Genomic DNA, 23,858 nt, shown 5'->3' on the forward strand with positions numbered 1-23,858 from the left:
TATAAATATGAAAGTTTGTGAGCTATGTTTGATACTCTTTCACGCAAAAACTATTGATAATCTTTGAATGATATTTGATACACGGAAAGATAGAGTATAACACACTAATTTAGCACATAGGTTACTTTACAATAGTGATTCACGTGGAGGAAGCCACGGAATACATCTGGTTTTAAATATTTTTTTTATTTACTACACTTCCTAAGTTAATTCCGTAGTGGTAAGCACACCAGTTAAATGGACTCCGAGTTCGATGCTCGCTGAGATCAATTTAGGTATAAAAAATTTTAATTTAACATCTGTTTTAACGTTCTAAATTATGGCCCTGAATGTTAGCTGTCCAGTGTCATGTACCACAGACTACTTTAACATGAAGATTTAATAAGCTTAAAATAGGTATTGCGTAAGATTATGTGGAAAAAAGGTAATATAAAAATAATAATAGTTATCCTATTTTATAGAAAGTTTGTAGTTTTAGTTAGTCATTCATTTGAAATGTTTCATATATACAAATATTTTATACCAATAAATTTGATATATAAACAAGATTTATATATTTTAAATTATTTTAATTCCTTGTCTATATTTTCATCTGACAAACAAAATCGATATTTTTTTTGTAGTTCCAAATCACTAAATGTTATTGTGGGCGCAAAAAAGTCGAGTATAAGTCGCTCGTGCGTACACAAACGGAAAGTGAAACGGACTTTCGTCTCGAGAATGCCATTCCTTACCCAGGAGTCGAACCCTGTTGCGTGCGCTTGCGCAATACCGCCAAACATGGTGGAATCTGCACATACACGTGTTTGCTTAGTTTTTGTTTGGTATTTGTTAATACTTACGTATCGCTCCTGGATATGTATATATGTAGATTCTTTATTTTATACTAACTTTTAGTCGCGACTTCGTTTGCGTGACCGGTATATGTTTTTTGATTATATAAAAAGAAGCCTATGTCCTTCTCTAGCTCGTGTAGTGTGTGTATACCAAATTACATAGTGATTTGTTAAGTCGTTAAGGCTATATTTGTTTGTTTTATTACTTTATAGAGTAACAAACAAACTTAATTTTACATCTATAATGTTCGTAAGGATAAATCCAAAAGTTTGTAGAGAAGGACGGATGTATATTTGTTGCTCTTTCACACAAAAACTACTGCCGTTCAATATTCAATTTGAAATGTTCAATTTAAATGAAATTTGGTATACGATTAGGTTATATCGTAACTTAGCTAAACACATATGATATCTTATGTACTAGGTTCTTTTAGAACTTGAGATCTTTTGAGATTGTAATACCTATTTTGAAATATAAATATTTTGTGTGACATTTTTTTTATCTTAAGACTCGTATGTTCTGACAAATGTATTTTTTTTTTTTTTTTAAAAAGGGGGCAAACGAGCATGCGGCTCACCTGATTAAGTGACTACCGCCGCCCATGGGACATTGCTCTTTTCTTGAAGGTTAGACTGCTGCTGAAAGTTGAGTGGTTGTGCGTGGAAGAAAGTGCCTTGAAAAACGCACGGTTCGCCTTTTGGAACATGAGATCTTTTGAGATTGTAATACCTATTCTAAAATATAAATATTTTGTGTGACATTTATTATCTTAAGACTCGTATGTTCTGACAAAAAGAGAAGTAAGTTTTAGAGGTGAATCTAAGTACATCAATTAAGTTTATCATAAATTTATAATAATATAGGAAATGTTTATAATGTGGTCAATATTTGCTGTAACGGAACGTAGAATTAATGAGAATGAACGAATGTGCATGAGTGAGTAGGATTGACGGATTTAAAAAAAATTAGGTACATTCTTGCTACCACAGATAATATAATACTATACTAGTACTAGTAGTGTTGCTATGGTGCGCTTTACAGATGTGTAACGGTGTTGTGATCTCGATTTATTATAATTTTAAAAATACTTTTATATACATAGTAAAACTGAGCAATCTATCACAGGCACGCATGCACGCATGCACGAATGCACGCACGCATGCACGCACGCATGCACGCATACACACACACACATACACACACACACACACACACACACACACACACACACACACACACACACACACACACACACACACACACACACACACACACACTCACTCACACACACACACACACACACATATAATGTTTCATCATTTATATAAGTAGAGTTATAAAACTCAGTACCTTTCAATTGCAAAAGTTAAAGTTTAATATTAGTACAAACTTGGCATCGGCGATATTTGAACTCACGACCTAATAAGTCTCTCAATTAGGCAGAAACATACATTGAATGTGGTTTAAAATAATTCTGTGAATATAATTTTCCGAACAAGTAATTTATGTAAAAAAAAAAACTCAAGAAGTTCTAGACGAAGCCATATTTAGTATAGTTAGGAAATATGTTAATCATATTTTATTTTACTGTTCGGAAATTAGTTAACAAGAAGTGAGTTTATAATGTTATATGTATTATTGGCTGAGCCAGCAAACGTTATTTTGTTCCCTAAATCCTATTGGAGTATAAACTATGCTATCTTTTAAGTTGGAGCAAACAATACATATTTACAAATTTAAATTGGTTAAGCAATTTCTGAGAGCAGAGTGAATTAATTTTTTGTAGCAGGCGGGTTGGTAACATTAAGAATTAAACGGTCGAGGAATGGGCAGCAGCATCCTTCTTAAAACATCACCATAAGCCAAACTGCAGTTGCTAATCCCCCTGCCAAGTATGACAACTACTGGCAAAATATAATAATATGATAAACTGCCGTAAGAAATGCTCCCGTTCCTTATGGCAATTTATGGGGGAGAACTATGTTGAGCAGTAAACAGATAACGGCTGAGATGAAAAATGACGATATGACTATATTATATATCTATCTATATATCCAGAGGGAGACTTTGTACAACAGTCGATTGCTTGGGTACCTCTGTCCCATTCGTGTTTCAACCGTGAAGCAGTTTTGTTTGCATGGCTGTGTTTTGGTTTAAAGGCGTGGCGTTGATATGGCGTGAATTTACTGGGTTCAGAGGAATAACACCTGAGTCCTCAGGAATGGCAACGCATGGGGGGTATCATGGGCGAAACAGTATACTCTGTTATGTCTATAGTACTGCTCATGTATATAGGCGACGGTTATCACTTTCCATCAGGTGGACCGTCAGCTTGTTTGCCATTCTAAGTTGTATAAAAAAAGTCCTTTTTTATGTTTGACTAAATTAGCAAATTTGGTAAAAATCCCGCCTTGTGCCTTGTTCCTTTTTCATTATTTCATCTCAGTTCTGAATGACCACGAATCTCTGTTTTTGATAATTTAAACGACTACATTAATACTACAAGTTCAGTAACCTTTAGTCGCATAAAGATTTACGTCTAATTAAAACCATAATATTATGATATTCTTATCTCGACAAGATGTCCTTAAGTTATGTATTTTTCTGAGGACATCTCAGTAACATGATTTATCATTAGAATTAACAATAATCATTGTTCGTTTCTTTTTTCTCACAATTAAATACGGAAATTTGAAACAAGCTAATTATATTGTTAATAATTATTTACGTAATCTCCAAAACGATTGTAAAGGTCAATTCAGATTGACAGCAATGCTGTAGGTACTGTGTAATTAAAACATCTATTTATTTTAAGGCCCTTGTAAAATTATAGATGTTAGTTTAAAAACAATAAATAACCTCCTTTCCACTCAGGGTTTGCTGGAAGAGAACTTTACAGAGTTAAGCTCGTCTGTTGTACATCTTTGTTTTATACATAGTATATGTTGTAATTTTTTGTGTACAATAAAGAATATTAAAATAATAATAATAATAAACAGAATTTTCATAGCTTTTATATAAGAACGATTTTTATCGTAATATTTGTAAGGGGTTTAAACTAAAGTCAACGAAATATATGAATAACCAAATAATATGAGTAACATTTACGAAAACTGTATTTAATCTCGATACACCGAAAAATTCTCTGGTTATATAGTTCTAATCTTTTTCTTTTCAACAGATTTTAAAAAAGAAAGAGTTACACAATTCGGTTTTAGTTTTTTTTATATTTGTTACCTCATTACTCCGTCAGTTGTAAACCGATTTGGATTTTTTTTATTCGAATGACTTACTTATGAACTTATAGATGGGCCCCATAAAAATCGGTTCTATAGTTTAATTTTTAAATCAAAATATCTAGTTTTGCCACATTTGAAGTCACTTTTTTTGTGTAACACAATCTAATGAATACGTATGTACCAATTTCATCTTCTGTATCAATAATTCGATTTGAATATATTTATTTATTATATATATTTTAAAACAAGTGTGTTTTGAATTAAACTCATTAACATAATACATTTTTCGATTTTTTCTTGACGTTTTGATCGGATGGTTGGAAATTAATATTTTCCAAATATTATTCTGTTGCATTTAATTTTTTTTTTTAATTTTATTAATATTTAACATTTACGTTTTACAATATATTACTACTTTTAATTATTAAAATTTTAATGCATTTGACTACTTTCACCTATTGTTAATTTGCACGTAAATCCAAATAATATCTTTTGTAGAATAATATTATATTACATAACTTTAGTATTTGAATTATTTTTATTATATAAAGTTTTTCTTCTAATTTTTAAAACTTTAATTTGAATGTCGCGTCATTCTGTCACTGTGAATTGGTCTCAATTTTTTTTTTTTATACAACTTAGAATGGCAAACAAGCTAACATCCCATCCGATGGAAAGTAGTAACCGTCGCCTATAGACATGAGCAGTGCCATGGACATAACAGAGTATGCTGTTTCGCCCATGATACCCCCCATGCGTTGCCATTCCTGAGGACTCAGGTGTTATACTGTTGTATCTTGTAAATTCACGCTATATCTCACCCTTCAAACCGAAACACAGCCATGCAAACACAACTGCTTCACGATAGAAACACGAATGGGACAGAGGTAGTATGTTATTGTACTTAATAACTTCAGTATTATATTAAGTATTTTTAGATAATCAGTGAGATATACAAAATCTACAGTTATTAAATGTCGCGTCATTCCGTTATTGTGAATTGATCTTGCAAAAATTGCAAAAATAACGACCATTAGTGTGTCTCATAGAAGTGTCCGTTTCACTGTGAAAGTGAAAGAAAATTATGACGTTATACGCAGATTGTGCATAGTGACGTGAGAATAGAAGCCGTACTGTTATTGTGATTGCGTCATTCACTTGCAATTTCATAGATCATTCACTTTTCAACCAACTTTAAAAAAGGAGGAGTTCCTTAATTTGGTTGTATTTTTTTTGTTTACGTCAAATCTGTCCTATTCGTATTTCTACCGTGAAGCAGTTGTGTTTGAATGGCTGTGTTTCGGTTTTAAGGGTGGGTTATGGCAGTGAATTTACAGGGTACAGAGGAATAACACCCGAGTCCTCAGAAATGGCAACGCATTCGGGGTATCATGGGCGAAACAGTATACTCTGTTATGTCCATGGTACTGCTTACATCTATAGGCAACGGTTTCAGCTTGTTTGCCATTCTAAGTTGCATGAAAAAAATTTTTGGCATATAACCCAAAGACCTGGGGGTAGTCGCCCCGCAGTTGAAGTTGGGGTAAAGGGGTTAACTTTAAGGCCCCTATCTAACCCTCCCCCATAAGAGAGAGTTAGAAGACCTCGCATCGTTCTTAATGGATAATGGCTTACATGCATTATGGAATATGAAGCAAATGAGAAACAAGCCGTCTCATCTCGTCGATTCTCGCGCAATACACACATTACATTTGTATTCATGAGTATAACTACTTATATTGGTCTTTGTTTTTTTATACATATATAATAGTTAAGCATTTGTGTATAAAAAAAAATTTTGATAGTGTGGTCCCCGCATATAATAGCCATCCCTTCCTTTCCCGTGGATGTCGTAAGAGGCCCCTAAGGAAGGGCGAGGGATGGGCACCAGCATCCATCTCTCTTTTACAACATCTCTAAAGCGGTTGCAATGCGGTAAAATGTACTAAGTCTCCCTCTGTTTAACACCGGACGTTAACGACTGAAATAATAATAAAATTAAAAATTATTTTTTGCTTCTTCAGTTTGAGAGGTGGTGATATAATATATCAGAGGCAACAAACTTTTGTCAAAAGTTGCCACGCTTGGCAGGAAGACTTGGCAACCGCATTGTAAGCAGTCAGGCTTTAAAGATGTTTTAAAAGGGACGCTGCTACCCTACCCTCGCCCTCCCTTGATCAGTTCTTACGACTTTTACGAGAAAGGAAGGAATAGAATATATATTTCTCATATATTTTTTATCTATGTACACATGTAACTAATGCAACAGAGAAACATTTAGCACCAGAGGGCGCCACCCTCGTACGCAAGTGGTGTTTTTGTTATGATAATTACAAGAGATATTGTAAACCAAAACATCCGATAGCGTATCGTTGTTTGCACGTTGCGTGCAGCGATCTCTTGCCCCACTTACGACAGTGGGGATGTTGCCTCACCACGCCGCCACTGTCCGCTCGCACGGGATCATTATCTCGATGTACATTCATAAAATATATGCAATCCTCCAACATGCTTGTGGTTGGCAAAGGAATAATTGGTCGCATTGCTCACTGATACATATACGGGCGATGTCGTGTGAATTATACTATAATAGCGTAATATCCAATTATTATTTTTTTTAGGAACGAAATGTTTTGTAACTGTGTTTATAGTTCTGGAAATGTTTGAGTAATAACAATGATTATGGTAAAAAATCTTAAGAGTTACAAAATAAAAGGTTCTATTTCTATAGGGCTTAATAAAAAAAGTAGCCAAGTTTTTTTTTTTATTATCACTAAAACACAGCACACCTGCAATACCTTTGCTGTTGCGGATGTTCATGGACGGTGGTAGTCACTTAACATCAGGTAAACTACATGCTCGTTTGCCTCCTGTGTTATAAAAACAAAAAAAAAATTATCTCGTAAATGAAGTTGGTAACAAATTGAGACATCAAATCATATTATCGACTTTTGATCTATCATTATTGGACATCGCCAGACTTTTATGGTCTAATCAATTATAAGTTTGTTTATATATTTTTATATGTTATAATAATAAATATAAATAAACATTTATATATTATAGGGGCTACAAACAGCCCACTATTTTGAGGCTGTTTTGATGCCAAAGAAACGGCTGCTCACGTAATCCTGGAATGTGAAGCTGTGGCTCCTCAACGTTCACAAATCCTCAGAACAGTGAGGTCGCTCCTTGAGTATTGTAAAGATACTAGGAAGCTTCTATGCTTCTTCCTGGGCGGAGCTTGGCTGGATGTATTAGCCACGACTCACATGTATAACGGCCCAAATGACAGGCTTAGTGCGGAAATGAGAGTCCAACTTACATTTACATTTACAAGTTCTATTAAAATAAACTATATGCATTGGTGTTATTCATTGAATGGGAGTTGTTTTAACATTTGCCATTCCGATAGAAATCTACGATACCATACAATAATCAGAAAAGAATTACAAATTAAAACTTTATTTAATTTTATTAGTATTTTATATGGTTGAGAGTAGTAAATTAGTATTTTATTTTATAAGACATCACGCTCTTATAAATATATATAATTATATATATAATTATATATATATATATATATATATATATATATATATATATATATATATATATATATATATATATATATATATATATATATATGCAACAGCATTTTAATTTAAATGTTTATGCGATTATAGCTGTATGAGAGAACAGCTAAATCTGTCAGAAAAATTGTGAAAATAAAAAAACTAAACTTCAATCAGGAGATGGCGTCTCAAGACAATGAAAGAACAAGAAATTGTCTTCAACAATAATGTTAAACGGAATATTACATAAAAATAGGTACCAGGCCATTTACAGAGGAAATATTTTCCATACATATTGTATAACAAAATTGCACATAATTCCTTCATAAATTTACATAACAATTTTCCGGGCTCGCACACACATGCCCAGTGTATTACAGTACTCTATGCCTAAGTGATGAAAATCTCTCAGTATTGTAGGTATTGTATAACATTTGTTTATTATTGTTATTATCTGTGAGCTTTGACTATTAGAAAATAACCTGGTAGCACGCGAAGTGACAGTTTTAAAAAATAACACTGGCTACAGAGTAATTTGGTTAGTGGTCATTGTGGTTGGTTTGTTATTAATCTGTGATTGATGGCGGGAAAATAATAGTAAAAGTATTTAATTGCTATTGCTAGCAAAATGGGTGAATTTATAAAGAAACTCGTGGACAGATATTTGTTTATTCAAGGTTTAATTTTTAAGTAGATATATCTAATAACTTATAAACTGAAGTCATATTTTAAACATAGTCAAATGCCAAAAAAAAATATACAATTTGGTCATATATCTATGGTACTCGTATATGTATTATTACGCAAATAAGAATGCAATTCAAAAACAAATCGAGTATTAAGTATTGTAAAATAATTATTTTGTTATTACATACGTTTATTACACTATAAAATTATTATTATAGCTATTATTTGAAGTAGTAATATTTTATGCAATAACTATTTAAATAGTATAATTTAAATTAATGTTAAAGAGCTGATATATGGTCTAAACTTGATTATATAGATAGAGTGTCTCCATAGAAAGGCTTCGAGAAATACGGGACAATTTTTTCATACAATTTTGCGTGATAAATAGTTATTAATGATTCTTTTACAATTTCTATATTTATTCTGTCTTATCTGCATTATGCAACATAAACTATGCATCTTTTTAATGCGTAAATAATACATCAAAATACATTTTATGCGTAAGTATATAAAATACTAATAAAAAAACGAGCCAGTTCATTTGCCAATTAGCTGACAAAAACTTGACCCATTTTTGAGGTTCGATGCTCTATCTATACCTAGTCCAGTCATAAATTCTGTTACAAATGAAAATGCATTTATTTTTTAGTTATAATCTAAGGGTCTAAAACACGAAGGTCTTTGTTTATAATAATGGAATGGTATTAGTTTTTGCTACTAATTATCAATAGCGGGCAGCTATAAAGGGTAAAGTCAATGAATACCGTTTTAAATCAAGTGAGTCATCAGTTTGTTAGTCATTCTAAATCTCTAAGACTAAAAACCTCTAAGTGGAGTATCTCCTTATAACTAACAAAAACAGGCCAATTTTTTTAAAATAGTGATTTTGTTACATAAAAAAAAAAACATAGTGACCTTAATTGTGGCAAAACCAGTTATATCGATTTAAAAACCAATTTGATAATTAAATGAAAATTTTATAATTAAAAAATTCAAATCGATTGCTAATACTAAGAACATAAAAAAAAAATAATCGAATTGAAAAACTCATCATGTTAAACCGACTTCAAAAATAAGGAAGTTCTCAGTACGGTTATATTTTTTATGTTCGTTACCTCATATTTCCGTTAGTTATAAATCGATTTAGAAAATTCTATTTTTATTTAAAAGGATGTACTTGTATATTGGTTTCATAGAAATTTTATCAAAATTGGTTCAGCGGTTTAGTTTTTAAATCAAAATAACTTGTTTTTATTTTGAAGTCATTTAAAAGTGACATGCTTTTACAGTAGTCTTTATATTATAATTAATGACATTCATTTATTTATTTATACTTTTGTACACATTAAAATATGTCTACAGGGCGGACTTAATGCCTGATGGCATTCCCTACCAATCTACGCTAAAAAAAGAGAGTAAATGGCGGTGTTTAGATTAAAAAAAAATATAAATTTATCATACAAACTGTCTTTTTATTAATTTACTATTATCGTAATAAATTATCTGAACAAGTTTTATATAAACAAGTAGGTAAAATTTGCTTCGTAAACAAAGGCTACAAACGTGAATGCGCGCACACAGGGGGGAAATAGATTGTTAGCAATGGAATTTCACAGCCCCATTGCTAGCAATATGCCCTATTAGATCGACCTCCACATCCTCTGAAAACCATCGTGAACAATTCTTGTTGAATTCGTCTCGATGGGCTAACTGACCTACTTCATCCTCATCTATCATCCTTCACTGGTGCCCGTCGGTGTATACCGACAGCGCGGGTGGTGTTACAATTTTATTATCACTCAATAAAAAAAGAAAACGCGCGCACACATACAATTACATCTTTCCGGTGTTGCTTAAGCGCAAATTCTTTCCTAATAGTTGGCCATCTTTGTTTTCCAGTTTTGCTCTATTAAACTATCAATTATTATATTACATAGTCTAATTTCGTCATAAATCTGTGTATCGCAGTAAACTGGATGAGCGCAGTTTATCTCTGATGTAACGGAATTATAAGCAATTCGATGCGCAACATATGCAATTAAATTATCTAATACGATGCAGCGATGCTTAACAATTATGTCAGGTTATGAGGTACTTTCCGGCGGACGACGGGGGGCAAACAAGTTGGCGAGATTAATTCCATGTACCGCGGTTCAACAAAGCGAATACAATCACCTGCCATTCAATATCAATCAAATGGGAAATAATTGTATTTCTGATTGAACTATTGAGCATGCCAATTATTATTTTTCACTAGATATGTACCTTAGATTTTGTCCGGTGGAATCTTATATGCATTTTAGTTTAGCACGCATAGTATAAGTAATTACTTTGTTAAGACACAGAACTGTCGAAAGGAAAAGATACCCTCGTTGCTGTCTCTCTCTGCCTCACGTATAATATGCCAAAGAGGGCGGCAGTAATTGTTAGTAATGCGGGCAATGTGCCCTGTCAGGTCGACCTCCACGTTCCTCCTACAAACCATTGTGCTGAATTCCAGATGAATTCATCATGATGGGTTAACTGACCTACTTTTTCATTCTCACCTGTCATCCTTCACTGGTGTCCCGCCGGCGTATACCGTTAGCGCAGGCAGGATTACCATTCCATTATCATCCATTAAAAAAATATGCCAAAGATAAAGTTTCTATTAGTAGATTCCTCAGATGAATTACTTATTCTATCCAATACGTAGAAAATAATGGCAGGAACACTTTAATCAATAATCCCATAGACTTAATACCTATACGTGTTATTACTTATAGCCTAAGTGTATTTATATACACTTGTGTTGTGGATTATTGAAATAAATTTACAATAAAAAAAAAAAACTTATGAATGATCCAGTATTTTTAGTCATACGATTAGATTAAGGATCTGCGGTAGTTGTTGTTTTTTTTTTATTATCTAGCAGCTTGCTTGCGGTAGTTATAGAATGAGGATAGTGCAGGCATTCTCTGTCTATGCATGAAATATTTCAATTTGAAGACACAGAGTAATATTTTCTCTTTCTGAATCTTAGGAATATTGCATCATATTGATACCATAGATTAAAGATAATACCTGCAGTCCTCTGGGTACTGTGATACCAGAAGTGTTGACAAGTTATGTATATATGTAGGACTATCCAATGTTTCTAGTACGATGCCTTTGGTGTTGCATATTTATAGGTTGCGGTAACTGTTTATAAGGCAGACCGTATGCTTGATTGCCACCATAATTACAGTAATTAAATATACACCAATAAAGCATCCGTTACACAATTATTCACTTATAAATATTTATAAATACAGTTAGGGACGGTAACGGTAACACAGTCCTGTTGCGAAGCGATTGTATAAACAATTTTATATTTTATTGCAACGTGATACGTGTTATAATTGCTTAATTAATTTATTGTGAATCGCAATGTACTTAGTACTATTTAAGGAATGAATTCATTACGCGATCGGCATATGTAACATAAATAAAGAGAACTGGTTCAAAGTTTTTCATATATTTAACTCATATAGATATAAGTAATTTAAAGAATATTAATAAATAGCCGTATAGCGCCATCTACTTCTAAGCTAAACAAGACAAGACGCCACGCCGACATACACAGTCCACCATTGTATGTCGGCTTCGCCCGCCCAACAATCTGTCGGGCAAAGTGACCCTGTTGTTGTTGTTGGAGAGAGTGGCCTATTGTATATCGGCTTAAAATCCAGTGATCCGGAGGTAGTGGCCTCCGGAGATGCCGGGGCAATGGGGTTCATTCGAGGCCCCACCTCGCCCGCCTTCACCATCACGCGGGTACCTGTATTTCCGTATTTTCCTGTAGCAGTATTTCCGAACCGATACGACATCATCTCGTATATTCGCCCTCACACATCAGCCGGTAGTCACTCACCATCCTGAGAGATAGATAACCACACACAAGACAAAAAATAAATTACTATAAATAATAGATTTTAAAGGGAACAACTTTAGTATGTTTCATAAATAGGTACACGTTATACTTTAATGTAATAACTACCGGGTTAACGCGTAATACGAGCCATGCGTTACAGATGCTTATGACTAAAGATCACGATTTGGTTCCGAAACTAGTCGAGCTGTTTCGATCTAATTTCACGTAAGTTAAACTGGAAGTTATTACATTAAAACTAGTATAGAACCAAAATTAAAGTTTATCTATTACAAAATGTATAGTCGAAATCGGTAGGTACATAATTAGAGGAAATATCACGTAATGTACTTAAAAATAATATAGTCAAATTTTGTACTTTTTTTTTGAAATATTTTATAAGTGAATAATTGTGTAACGGATGCTTTATATATTTATTTATTTGAACTATAGAGGACAGGGGAGAAAAAATGTTGGGACACTTGATACGACACGACGAACTTATGAACATTATAATAGAAGGTAAGACAAAAGGAAGGAGGGGAAGAGGGAGACCGAGGCATAGTTAGATCAGGCAGATCAAGGAAGGAGTTGGTGTCGTGTCGTATCAAGAGGTGAAGAGACTCGCTGAATATCGTAGTCAGTGGCAAGAGCTCCACCGACAAGAGCGCAGCTCTTAAATAAGATAGATAGATAGATCTTTTTAAGTTCGTTGTAAGACAACATATTAAACCAGAAAGCGATGGTATGATGACTTAGACGTATTTAAAAGGGACTCGTTTAAGTTGGTGCAGAACAAAAAATTTTTGGAAAAACTTAAGGGAGACTTTTGCCCAGCGGTGAGATATCATAGATTAATAATAGAACAGAATAGTATTACGGTATCCTATCAGTTTCATTTATACAATTTACCACAAAAAATCGATTTGTAATATCATTAATATCGAAATTGATCTTGCTGTCTGTCGATTATCACGCTATTTCGATTGTTACACCACTCTGTGAAGCCATTATGTAAAAGACATCAACGCGTTAGATGCGCTTGCGCATCTTTTTCAGTGTTAAATGTCATATCACGAACAATAGACAGTGCAATGGGTATTTTAATTTCTTTTATAATTAATATTATAGGATTTTATTTATTTGATAAAAATAAAATAAAAATACCCATTAAAATTAAACGAATAAGAAATATGTTATTATTTTCATAAAAACATGTTATTTAAAGATAGTTAACCAGCCCATTTCAAAATATAAAGATGTTATCAAATAGTGTGCATATTTTTTGTGCGTATGTTACGCGATATTTTCGCGAAGTCTGACCCGATTTTGATGGGTATTTTTATAATTGAAAGATTGTTATCTTTTAATTGAATTATAAATTTTAATAAAGAAAAATTTTCCAGTTCTTTTTCGTGATTATTATATATTAAATAAATATTCTCTCTTTATGGAATGCAGTGCCCAGCAGTGGGATATTATAGGGTTGTTATAATGAATTAAAACTAATATTTTGTTTCTTTGTTCGCAGGATATCACGACGTGTTTATCACTACTAGTCGTTGTCGTCACATTAGCAACATCAGGTAAATATTAAAACAAAATCTATCCCACTTACGTAAACTCGCAAAATAATGTTATTATAGTAGAGTATTTTTTGGAGAAATGGATTTCTACTTCTCCAATATTTTCCCAATAAAAGGAAAAAATTCTAGAAGAAATTATCATAGAAAAATGTGAGTGATAATCAGATTTCTAGATGTGATTTTAAAATTTTGCGAGTTTGAGAAAAATTTAAGTAACACAGACAAAATTGTGTTCCTAACAAGTATACTCGTATATTTTCAGTTTAACTTGTGAGGTTTGTTATGTATTTTATTTATCATCCAAAATTGTACTTATTTCATGAATCGTAGTGAAATCAGTTTGGTAATACAAAATTGTTGTATTTGAAGAATACTAAATACTAAGACAATACAAGATTTCATAAAACAAAAGGTATAAAGTTTGGGAATAAACCAAAAATCGTATTCAGCGATCTAGCAATACATTTATAATTTTCATTATCTGGGCCGCTAACTTGTTTACCGTTCCTTGTAGTAAAAAATAAAAATATACGTTTAAAAAAAAATCTAATTATTATATGACCACATTAAAGATCTATAACAATACTCAATAGAGCATTACACACAATTTGTAATAATGACATAATAGCACATTATATCAGTACAATAAACAGGCAAAAAACATGAAAGTTAAGTAAGCATTAGATATTTTAAAGATAAAAAAGGCCGTCTATGTATAATAAAAGTACTCATTAGACTTCTCGCAATTGTAGACAAGAAGTTGTGAAGGTTTTGTCTATGTTATGTTATTTAGACAATGGAGCGTTCGCCATTGTGGTCCCCACACGCCGCCTACCGGCTCTAGTCCATTGGCCTTAGTTGCATTCACATATACGTACATATAACATCCAATGCCCTTGGCTTCTCATGATAAGTTTTATATCTGTCTCTATGTTTATCTATTTTTAAATTATAACGAAACTGCGTGCTCTCATTGTTGGTTTAAGGACACTCAAAAAGGTGGAATTCTTAATTCATATGTATTTATGTTTTGGGGTTTTTTTTATTGGATGAAAATGGAATGGTACCCCGCCTGCGCTAATGGGGTACGCTGGCGGGATACCAGTGAAGGGTGATCGATGAGGATGAAAACAGGCCAGTTAGCCCATCATGATGAATTCATCTGGAATTAGTCATGATAGTTTCCATGGGGAACCGCGAGGAGGTCGACCTGGGTGGGTACATTGCATGCAATAGGATTCTTAGTCTCCATTACTAACAATCCCTTCCCCCCATGTTTTGGGTTTAAGTTATATTTTTGTACAGTTCACATGATTTAAACTATTGATTTGATATTATTTTATCGCCTTTGAAGTCCATGTTTAGAATAGAAAATTTGAAGACAATTTTTTTATTTTTTTTTATTTTATTTATTTATTAAATACAATTTTTGTCATTATAATTATGTTTATAATATAAAAGATGAAAAAAGATTAATTATGTCACTTGATCTAACACATATGAATACTACTGTTCCGAATTTAAATAAAAAAAAAAAAATAAAGTTATCACGAGACAGAAATGGAGGCAAATACTTACTGTAAATAAAAAAGAAACTATATGTCTAAATATTTGATATATATATATATATATATATATATATATATATATATATATATATATATATATATATATATATATATATATATAGTCGGAACATATTGATATTCCGCCAGTGTATTGTATTAAAATGTTTAGCTGTATCTTATGTTGGTAATCCTATAAATAAATATTTTAGAAAATTTATAAATGCATCGTCTACTTAATTTTCCGCTTGACTTGTAGAGGCTTTTTGACTTTGTTGTTGACTGACTCGTTTGACTAGTAGAGAAAGCCATTAGGTGTTAAGTCCGCCATATGTACACTTACGTATTATATATAACTGCAATGAATCTTAAATAAATAAAAATAAATAAATGAATGTGGAAAATTGTTTTTTCGCTAACAAACGTCAATGAAATGAGTATAAAATTTTATCAAATGTACCTACTCATTTTTAATGTAATTTAAGGTGTTATCAAATTGTTTTCTCACTGTGATTATTTCTTGTAATTATTTATATTTATAATAAGTTTACTATTGTAATCTTTTGGAGGAAATAATAAAGTGTATCTATCTATCTATAAAATTATCTGCATTTCCTTTAAGAGAATATAGTATTATACATATACGTTACGATAATGATAGAATTTCGTGACTCAAATTTAAAAAAAAATTGATTAAAAAAAATCATACTACTTCGACATGAAATTCCTTTTTTATCGTAATGTATATATGTAATACTATGCCCTGTAGCAGGGTATGCAGATAATTTGGTAACACCTTATATATCAATTATGTTACACGGTGACACTAAAACCCACCGACGCCGGCCGTAGATAACCGATTACATGGAAATAATCAACACAAATAAACTAATTTCATCAATGTCACCAATCGATGCGTTCCGCTGATTTAGATAATGCATAAGATGGTAAAAACGTTTTATGTTTCTTGTTCGTCTTGATTGTTAAACAATGCACCAATTTTCATTAAAGAACGGGAAATACGGAAACTATAATATTTATAGTATAGTAAATACAATTAATAATAATAATTAAATACGTATAATTAAAGCTCCAAATTGTAAATCTAATAAAAAAAATTAAAAAAAAAATAGAATGACGATTTTAACTAAAATTTTTTTGGTGAATAATAAAATCTTTACAAACGAATTTCTTCTGAAATCTAGTTAATAATTAAATTAGTATATATTAAAATGATTAAAAATAATTAAATATACAAAACAAATGAACTTTTGCAGGCAGACACTCTTGTACTCTATGCACAACGGGAGTTTAAGGAAGTTACTGTGTTTGTCGTTTGTCAATTGTCTAATGTATCCATTACTTCAGAACGGTTAAATCTATTACGCTATTATTAAGCTAATTCCTTCTTATTGTATTTCTAATTATCAGAACAAGGATTGAAAAAAATCCTGGCAAATTAATGTGAAAAAAAAAATATTAAAAATATCCATATAAAAAAGTGAGTAGAAAGATTTGAACTTATTTTCTTCATTAGTACATCTGTGAGAAGTCAAGGCTAGCGAATCTATGAATAAAATGTCTTGACACACTTTATACATAGTATTTCGGATTATATAATACTATAATATCACAATTAATATACTACAGTTACACAGTCTTTACAGCAATATAACAGTGATTTTAGAAAAACAAACAAAATCTAGACCTTGCAATCAGCTGTAACTAATAACTGAACCGACAACAATTCGGTCTGGGCGTTGTATAACTTTATAGGCATTGGAATTATTAATGGTGTTTCACTTTTTATATTCTGTCTCGAAATTGGGCTAACGTTGCGTCAAAAGTAACGAAAGTTGGTATTTGGTTTGAGAGAATTCGAACTGAAGCTTCCCACTCATACAAATAAGATTCTTTATAAGCTATTATATATAGAAAGCTATTATATATATTATATATAGAAAATTTAGTTTTTTGTATTTTTTTTATTGTTATTATTTCAGCCGTTAACTGTCCACTGCTGAACATAAGCCTTCCCCATAAGGGGAGCTTTGCTAGTAGTTGGCACGCTTGGTAGGCGAGTTGGCAACCGTAGTTAGGCTTTAAGAGATGTTTTAAGAGGGACGCTGCTGCCCAATCCTAGACTATAAGATTTCTGTACAGGTATTATTATTGTCATATTAGCAGACGAAAGTTTTTTTAGAATACAACTTGAAATGGAAAATAAGCAAGCGGCCCACTTAATAGTAGGTAAATTGTGTCCGAACCACCTATGAATATCAACGTATAATCTTACTAGCTATGCTCCTCGGCTTTTCCCACGTGAATCTGTATATAAAGTATTCTGTGTGCTAAGTTAGGATATAACCTATTTGTATACTAAACTTTATTCAAATTTGTCTAGTAGTTTTTATATGAAAGAGTAACAAACCTCCGTTTGATCATAACTCATTTATAAACTTTCGCATTTATAATATTAATAGAACTAGAGGCCTTTTCTCACTGCCTATCCTTCAATGAACTTCGTGTGAAGATAAATAGTACTAACTATACTAATATTCATGTTTTGTTCTAGCACAAGCGAGCGAGCCCCGCGTGGTATGTTACTACACAAACTGGTCGGTGTACCGGCCGGGCACAGCCAAATTCAACCCACAAAATATCAACCCATACTTGTGTACGCATTTAATATATGCATTCGGGGCTTTTACCAAGGAGAATACACTTAAACCATTCGACAAGTACCAGGATATCGAGAAAGGTGAGTCAGCAAACCTCATTTTGTTTATTTAATTTTTTAGAGTAATTTTTTTTTATACATCTTAGAATAGCAAACAAGCTGACGGCCCATCTGATGAAAAGTGGTAACCATCGCCTATAGACATGAGCAGTACCATGGACATAACAAAGTAAACTGTTTCGCCCATGATACCCCCCCATGCGTTGCCATTCCTGAGGACTCAGTTGTTATTCCTCTGTTCCCTGTAAATTCACGCCATATATACCCTTCAAACCGAAACACAGCCATGCAAACACAACCGCTTCACGGTAGAAACACGAATGGGACAGAGCTACCCAAGTAATCGACTTTTATACAAAGTCTCCCTCTGGTAAATTTACTCATAGTATAGTTTGCTTCAACATAATGAAAATCTAAGTAAATGATTAATTGACTCGACCATAAGACAAATTAATGATGTCAATTAGTAACCAATCATCATCATCATACCAGCCTTTAACTGTCCACTGCTGAACATAAGCCTTCCCTATAAGGGGAGTTTTACCAGTAGTTGCCATACTTGGTAAGCAGATTGGCAAGCGTAGTTAGGCTTTGGAGATGTTATAAGTGGGAAGTGCTCATACCTCGCCCTCCCTTAGTCGCCTCTTACGACACTCACGGGAAAGGAAGGGGTGGCCTATTCTATGCCGGGACTAAACAGCAATCGAATAATACACAAATAGTGACACAAATAAAAAACAAGTAACGTATTTAATATTATTTTAACAAGCCACGTAAGAAAAACCATTATATTTTTGGACGTCATATGTTACAATACAAATATAATACGAGTTAAAGGACAATATAATAATAATAACTTTATTTCCTTAAAAAAATTAGCCTGTAGTACAATATAACTATGACCCCACACTAGGCAAAGCCTGTCTCGTGGAAGTCAAAGCAAAAAGGCAACAACCTCAAACGCATTGCAAGGAGTTAATAGATGCAGGTGGCTCAGGACTGTTTTTTATGGCTGTCTATGGGAGAGGCCTATGTTCAGCAGTGGTCAGATACTGGCTGGCATGATGATATATTTTTTTCAATTATAATCTATAAAGAACTAATGCGTGAATCTGACTCGCACTTGGCTGGTTTTTTTTTTTTACAGCGCAGGGGGCAACCGAGCATGCGGTTTCTTAATTCTTATTCTGAATTATTATTTCACAGGTGGTTACGCGAAGTTCACTGGTCTGAAGACGTATAATAAGAATCTGAAGACATTACTGGCCATTGGTGGCTGGAACGAGGGCTCCACCAGATTCTCGCCCATGGTCGCGTCGCGGGAGCGAAGAAAAGAGTTCGTCAGGAATGCTATTAAGGTATTTTTATTATTATTTACAAGTTTTCATCTACGACTTTGTAATGGAATGGCAAACAAGCTGATGGCCTACTTACTGGAAAGTGGTAACCGTCGCCTATAGACATGACAGTATCATAGACATAACAGAGTATACTGTTTCGCCATGATACCACCCCCAAACGCTGCAATTCCTATTCGAAGACAAAGGTGTTAGCCCTGTACTCTGTAAATTCACTGCCGTATCCTACCGTTCAAAAGAAAACCCAGCCATGCAAACACAACTGCTTTACGATTGAAGAATGGAACAGAGGTGCCCAAGCAAACGACTTTTATACAAAGTCTTCCTCTGCTAAAACTCTGACGTAACCGGAATATGTTCATTGACCGGAGTAAAAAGTAGCCTATGTCCTTCTCAAATCCATATAGTACCTAAACACCAAATAGTATCCACTTTAGTAAAAACTTTACCTAATTAGTGGAGAAGCACAATACGCACTATGGCCCAAGTGAGAGGCTAAGCGCGGAAAATGGAGTCTTTTTCACATTCACATAGTGGAGAAACAAATAAGCAGATGGTCTACCAGATTTTAATCTATAGACATGAAGAGCACCATAAATGTCACAGAACATATAACGCCCATGGCGTTTTTCATAATATCACGGTCATGCCCCACACTTCAAACCGAAGCACACTTCATGTAAGTACAGCTACTTCACCGAAGAAACACACGTAGGGTCGTGGAACACAAGCATATGAATCATGTATACTCCCTCTGGCGTTATTTGCCAGAGAAATTGAATACAAAGTCATATAAATGAGATATCCGTCTACTTTAATCACTAAGCAGCTTGAACTGCATATAAGCAAGCTGTTCGCGTCAGTATATAACTACAGTAAACATTCAATTATAATTAAAAAGTAATTAAAGACAGGAACAGCAGATCGCGTGATTAATTTTATGTGACCGCGGTCATTAGCTTCTACAGTATAATAAATTGAGTGTATGAATTTGTAGGGTTGTCATTTGTCTTTTTCTCATTTGAACGAAGATTAAGAATTAATTTATTCAACGTTACGTGATGCAATCATGGATTTATATTAATACTGGGAGTCGTTAACAAATACGAGTAACTTATTTGATGGAAAGTAGTAACTTAAATGCTGCGTAATGGTAAAAAAAAAATCAACATAGGGTTGTAGCTAATACTGCTAGTTTGCATGTAACTAACTTGGAATGGACTTCCCCTTCTTTTCCCGTGGGTGTCGTAAGAGGCGACTAAGGGAACATAATGGTCGAGATGGACAGCAGTGTCCCTTTTGAAACGTCACCAAAACTTAAGTCCGCCTTGGAAATGTGGCAACTACTAGCAAAACTCATCTTATGGCTCCCCCATAAGGGGGGGGGGCTATATTTATGTTCTTTTCCATTTTATATAGTACATAGATATATACTACATTTCATAACGATTAGCTTTAAGATCTTTAAGGCGCTAAAAGGTAACAAACAAACTCACTTTTATTTTTATTAGTAAGGATTAAATTGTATAGCGTTTTATATATTTTTGATAAAATCAGTTATATTTGACCAATACAATTATGGAGACTTTAATATATATACATAGTGTCCCGTGTGGTCCCGGCATAGAATAGGCCACCCCTTCCTTTACCGTGGGTGTTGTAAGAGCAGACTACGAGAGGGCGAGGGATGGGTAGCAGCGTCCCTCTTGAAACATCTCTAAAACCTAACTACAGTTGCCAACCTCCTGCCAAGACTGGCAACTACTGGGAAAATCCCCCTAGGGGATGATTTAGATAGATAGGATTTATGATTATATAAATTAACAATAAATAAATATTTTATGCAAGTTATCAGCCCTGTTTATAAGATTTGTACAACATGAGAGTTATAGAACTACTTTCTCCGCCATTAGACGTTTCGCAGAGTGACCGGTGTCAGATCAAGTATATTAATATTGCTTCCATAATAATCCTAATTTACCTTCAATGTTGGCTTTGGTCAGTTCCAATTTAGACCTTGGAGAGGGAGAGCAAAGCAATTACTAGATTAGTTCAAAACAGTATTAAGGCATTCATTGCCAGAAATAAAAGTGGGAACTGTCACTTAGACACCTGGACTGCATCATGGATGTTACAGACTGTATAGTGATATCTATGGTACATATATGCATCATCATCATCATCATATCAGCCTTTAACTGTCCACTGCTGAACATAAGCCTCCCCCTTGAGGGCTTCTGCCAGTAGTTACCACGCTTGGCAGGTTGGTTGGCAACCGCAGGCTTGGAGATGTTTTAAGAGCTACTTACGCTGCTGCCCATCCCTCGCCTTCCCTTAATCGCCTTTTACGACACTCACGGGAAAGGAAGGGGTGGCCTATTTTATGCCGGGGCCACGCGGTCATATATGCATAAGCCTAAGGTATATTTTTATCATGAAAATGGAATAGTAACCCCATCTGTACTATCAGTATACACAAGTAGGTTACCAATGAGAGATGAGAGGTGAAGATGAAGACAGGTCAGTTATTTAATCATTGTGACAAATTGGTCTGAAATTAATCACGATAGATGCTAGAGGGCCGCTAGTTCTCAGTACTAACAATCTCTTCGCCTTTATAAAGATATTATACGTACATCCGGCGCTTGTCACATAGCTCCACATGACACTCTTCAAACCGAAATACATGCGAAGGCCTATACGAGGTCTGTCCGGAAAGTTCGTATAAAAGTGTTCTGGAATGCGAGAAAGAGGAGTGGGGAGGCCAGGTAAGCGCAGGACCCCTTCCTTATGTCCCTAACAATGCTTCAGTTCTGGTCTGACCGCCGTGCGGTGCGAACTTTAATATATGGCTTGTCACGCCATCTGTGAAGTTACCTCTTAACGAAACCCCGTCGGCATGGAGCCCGCTTCCGTTGAAGAGCAGCGCGTCGTAATCAAGTTTCTCTCGAAACTCGGCAAGAATGGCCGTGAAAGCAAAGAGTGGAAGACATCCGGGGAACCACGAATAAAAAAATCAAGAAAATCCCGCTCAAATGTCAAGACAATGTTGATTGTTTTTTTTCGATGTTCGGGGGATTGTCCATCAAGAATTCGTCCCTCCAGGCCAGACAGTTGATGGAAAATTCTACGTCGATGTGCTCAGACGCCTCAAAGCTCGTGTGGCACGAGTTCGTCCAGAATTGGCGCGAGAGGGGCGTTGGATTCTTCACCACGACAATGCCCCTGCCCACACCTCTCTTGTTGTCCGTGAGTTTTTGAGTAAAAATTCCATTACGGTGACCGAACAGCCTCCCCCCCCCTATTCGCCGGATTTGGCCCCGTGTGACTTCTTCTTGTTCCCAAAAACCAAATTGGTACTTCGGGGGCGGCATTTGGGGGACATAAATGAGATAAAAAAAGCTACGACGGGGCAGCTGAGAAACCTACAACCAGAGGACTTTCAAGGAGCCTTCTCACAGTGGAAACGGCGTTGGCACAAGTGCATTATGTCACAGGGGGAGTACTTTGAAGGGGATAAAATTGATTTACCTGAATAATTGTAAAATAAAATTTTTAAAAAACTTTTATACGTACTTTCCGGACAAACCTCGTATATCGGTTTAAAGAGATATCCTACTTATGTCTGAAATACAAGTAGGACAAAAGTATACAGGTAACTTCTTTACAGTCTTTTTGTCTCCCTCTTATACTGCCTTATTCATAATATATTGTCCTTCCACAGTTCCTCAGGCAGAACCGATTCGACGGGCTGGATCTTGACTGGGAGTACCCCGCGTTCAGAGACGGCGGCAAGCCAAAAGACAGGGATAACTATGCCAAACTGGTGAAGGAACTTCGCGAGGAGTTTGAGAAGGAGTCAGAGAAAACTGGGAAACCCAGGCTGCTGCTCACCATGGCTGTACCGGCTGGTATCGAGTACATACAAAAGGGATTTGATGTGAAGACATTGAATAAGTAAGTTAGATTTTTGTTTACTTTTTTTTATACTACTATGGTACTAACTAATAAAATATGGTAAAAACTAATATATACTAACAAGCAATCGGATATATAACGTAAATGGGTTTACCATAGCCTATGGACGCCTATAACGGCAGGGACATTATGCGCGCTTTAGGATATAAGATAGAATATCAGTGTTTTGCTCTTTTGAGGGCGAAGCAATAAACTGAGTTGTGGCCATTTTGTATTGCTATGGCACACTACAAACGAAAATTGTATTTAGCTTTGTGTATTTTTATTTATCATTTATGTTATCTCGCTTTTTTTTTGTATATGTATGTTGTAATTTGTGTGCTGTAAGTAAGTAATGCAAATAAATTATCTATATATCTAGGATAAATCTTAGCAAGAACACCATTCGTGTTCGCAGGAGG

General features: G+C 34.1%; 1 protein-coding gene across 3 annotated transcripts in view; it reads left to right on the forward strand.

The window, feature by feature from the left end:
- The window catches only part of LOC113520689 (uncharacterized), a 165,074-nt gene that overhangs the window by 54,729 nt on the left and 86,487 nt on the right, over positions 1–23,858 (forward strand). For all 3 annotated transcript variants that reach the window (XM_031910457.2, XM_052897270.1, XM_031910458.2), the window contains exons 2-5: positions 13,762–13,816; positions 17,957–18,142; positions 19,328–19,479; positions 23,204–23,436. In XM_031910457.2, the coding sequence (XP_031766317.2) occupies positions 13,762–13,816; positions 17,957–18,142; positions 19,328–19,479; positions 23,204–23,436 (626 nt within the window). The remainder of the gene's footprint in view (positions 1–13,761; positions 13,817–17,956; positions 18,143–19,327; positions 19,480–23,203; positions 23,437–23,858) is intronic.

This window comes from Galleria mellonella, unplaced genomic scaffold (assembly GCF_026898425.1).
Source record: "Galleria mellonella isolate WM207_F2 unplaced genomic scaffold, CSIRO_AGI_GalMel_v1 utg36, whole genome shotgun sequence".
Lineage (NCBI taxonomy): Eukaryota > Metazoa > Arthropoda > Insecta > Lepidoptera > Pyralidae > Galleria > Galleria mellonella.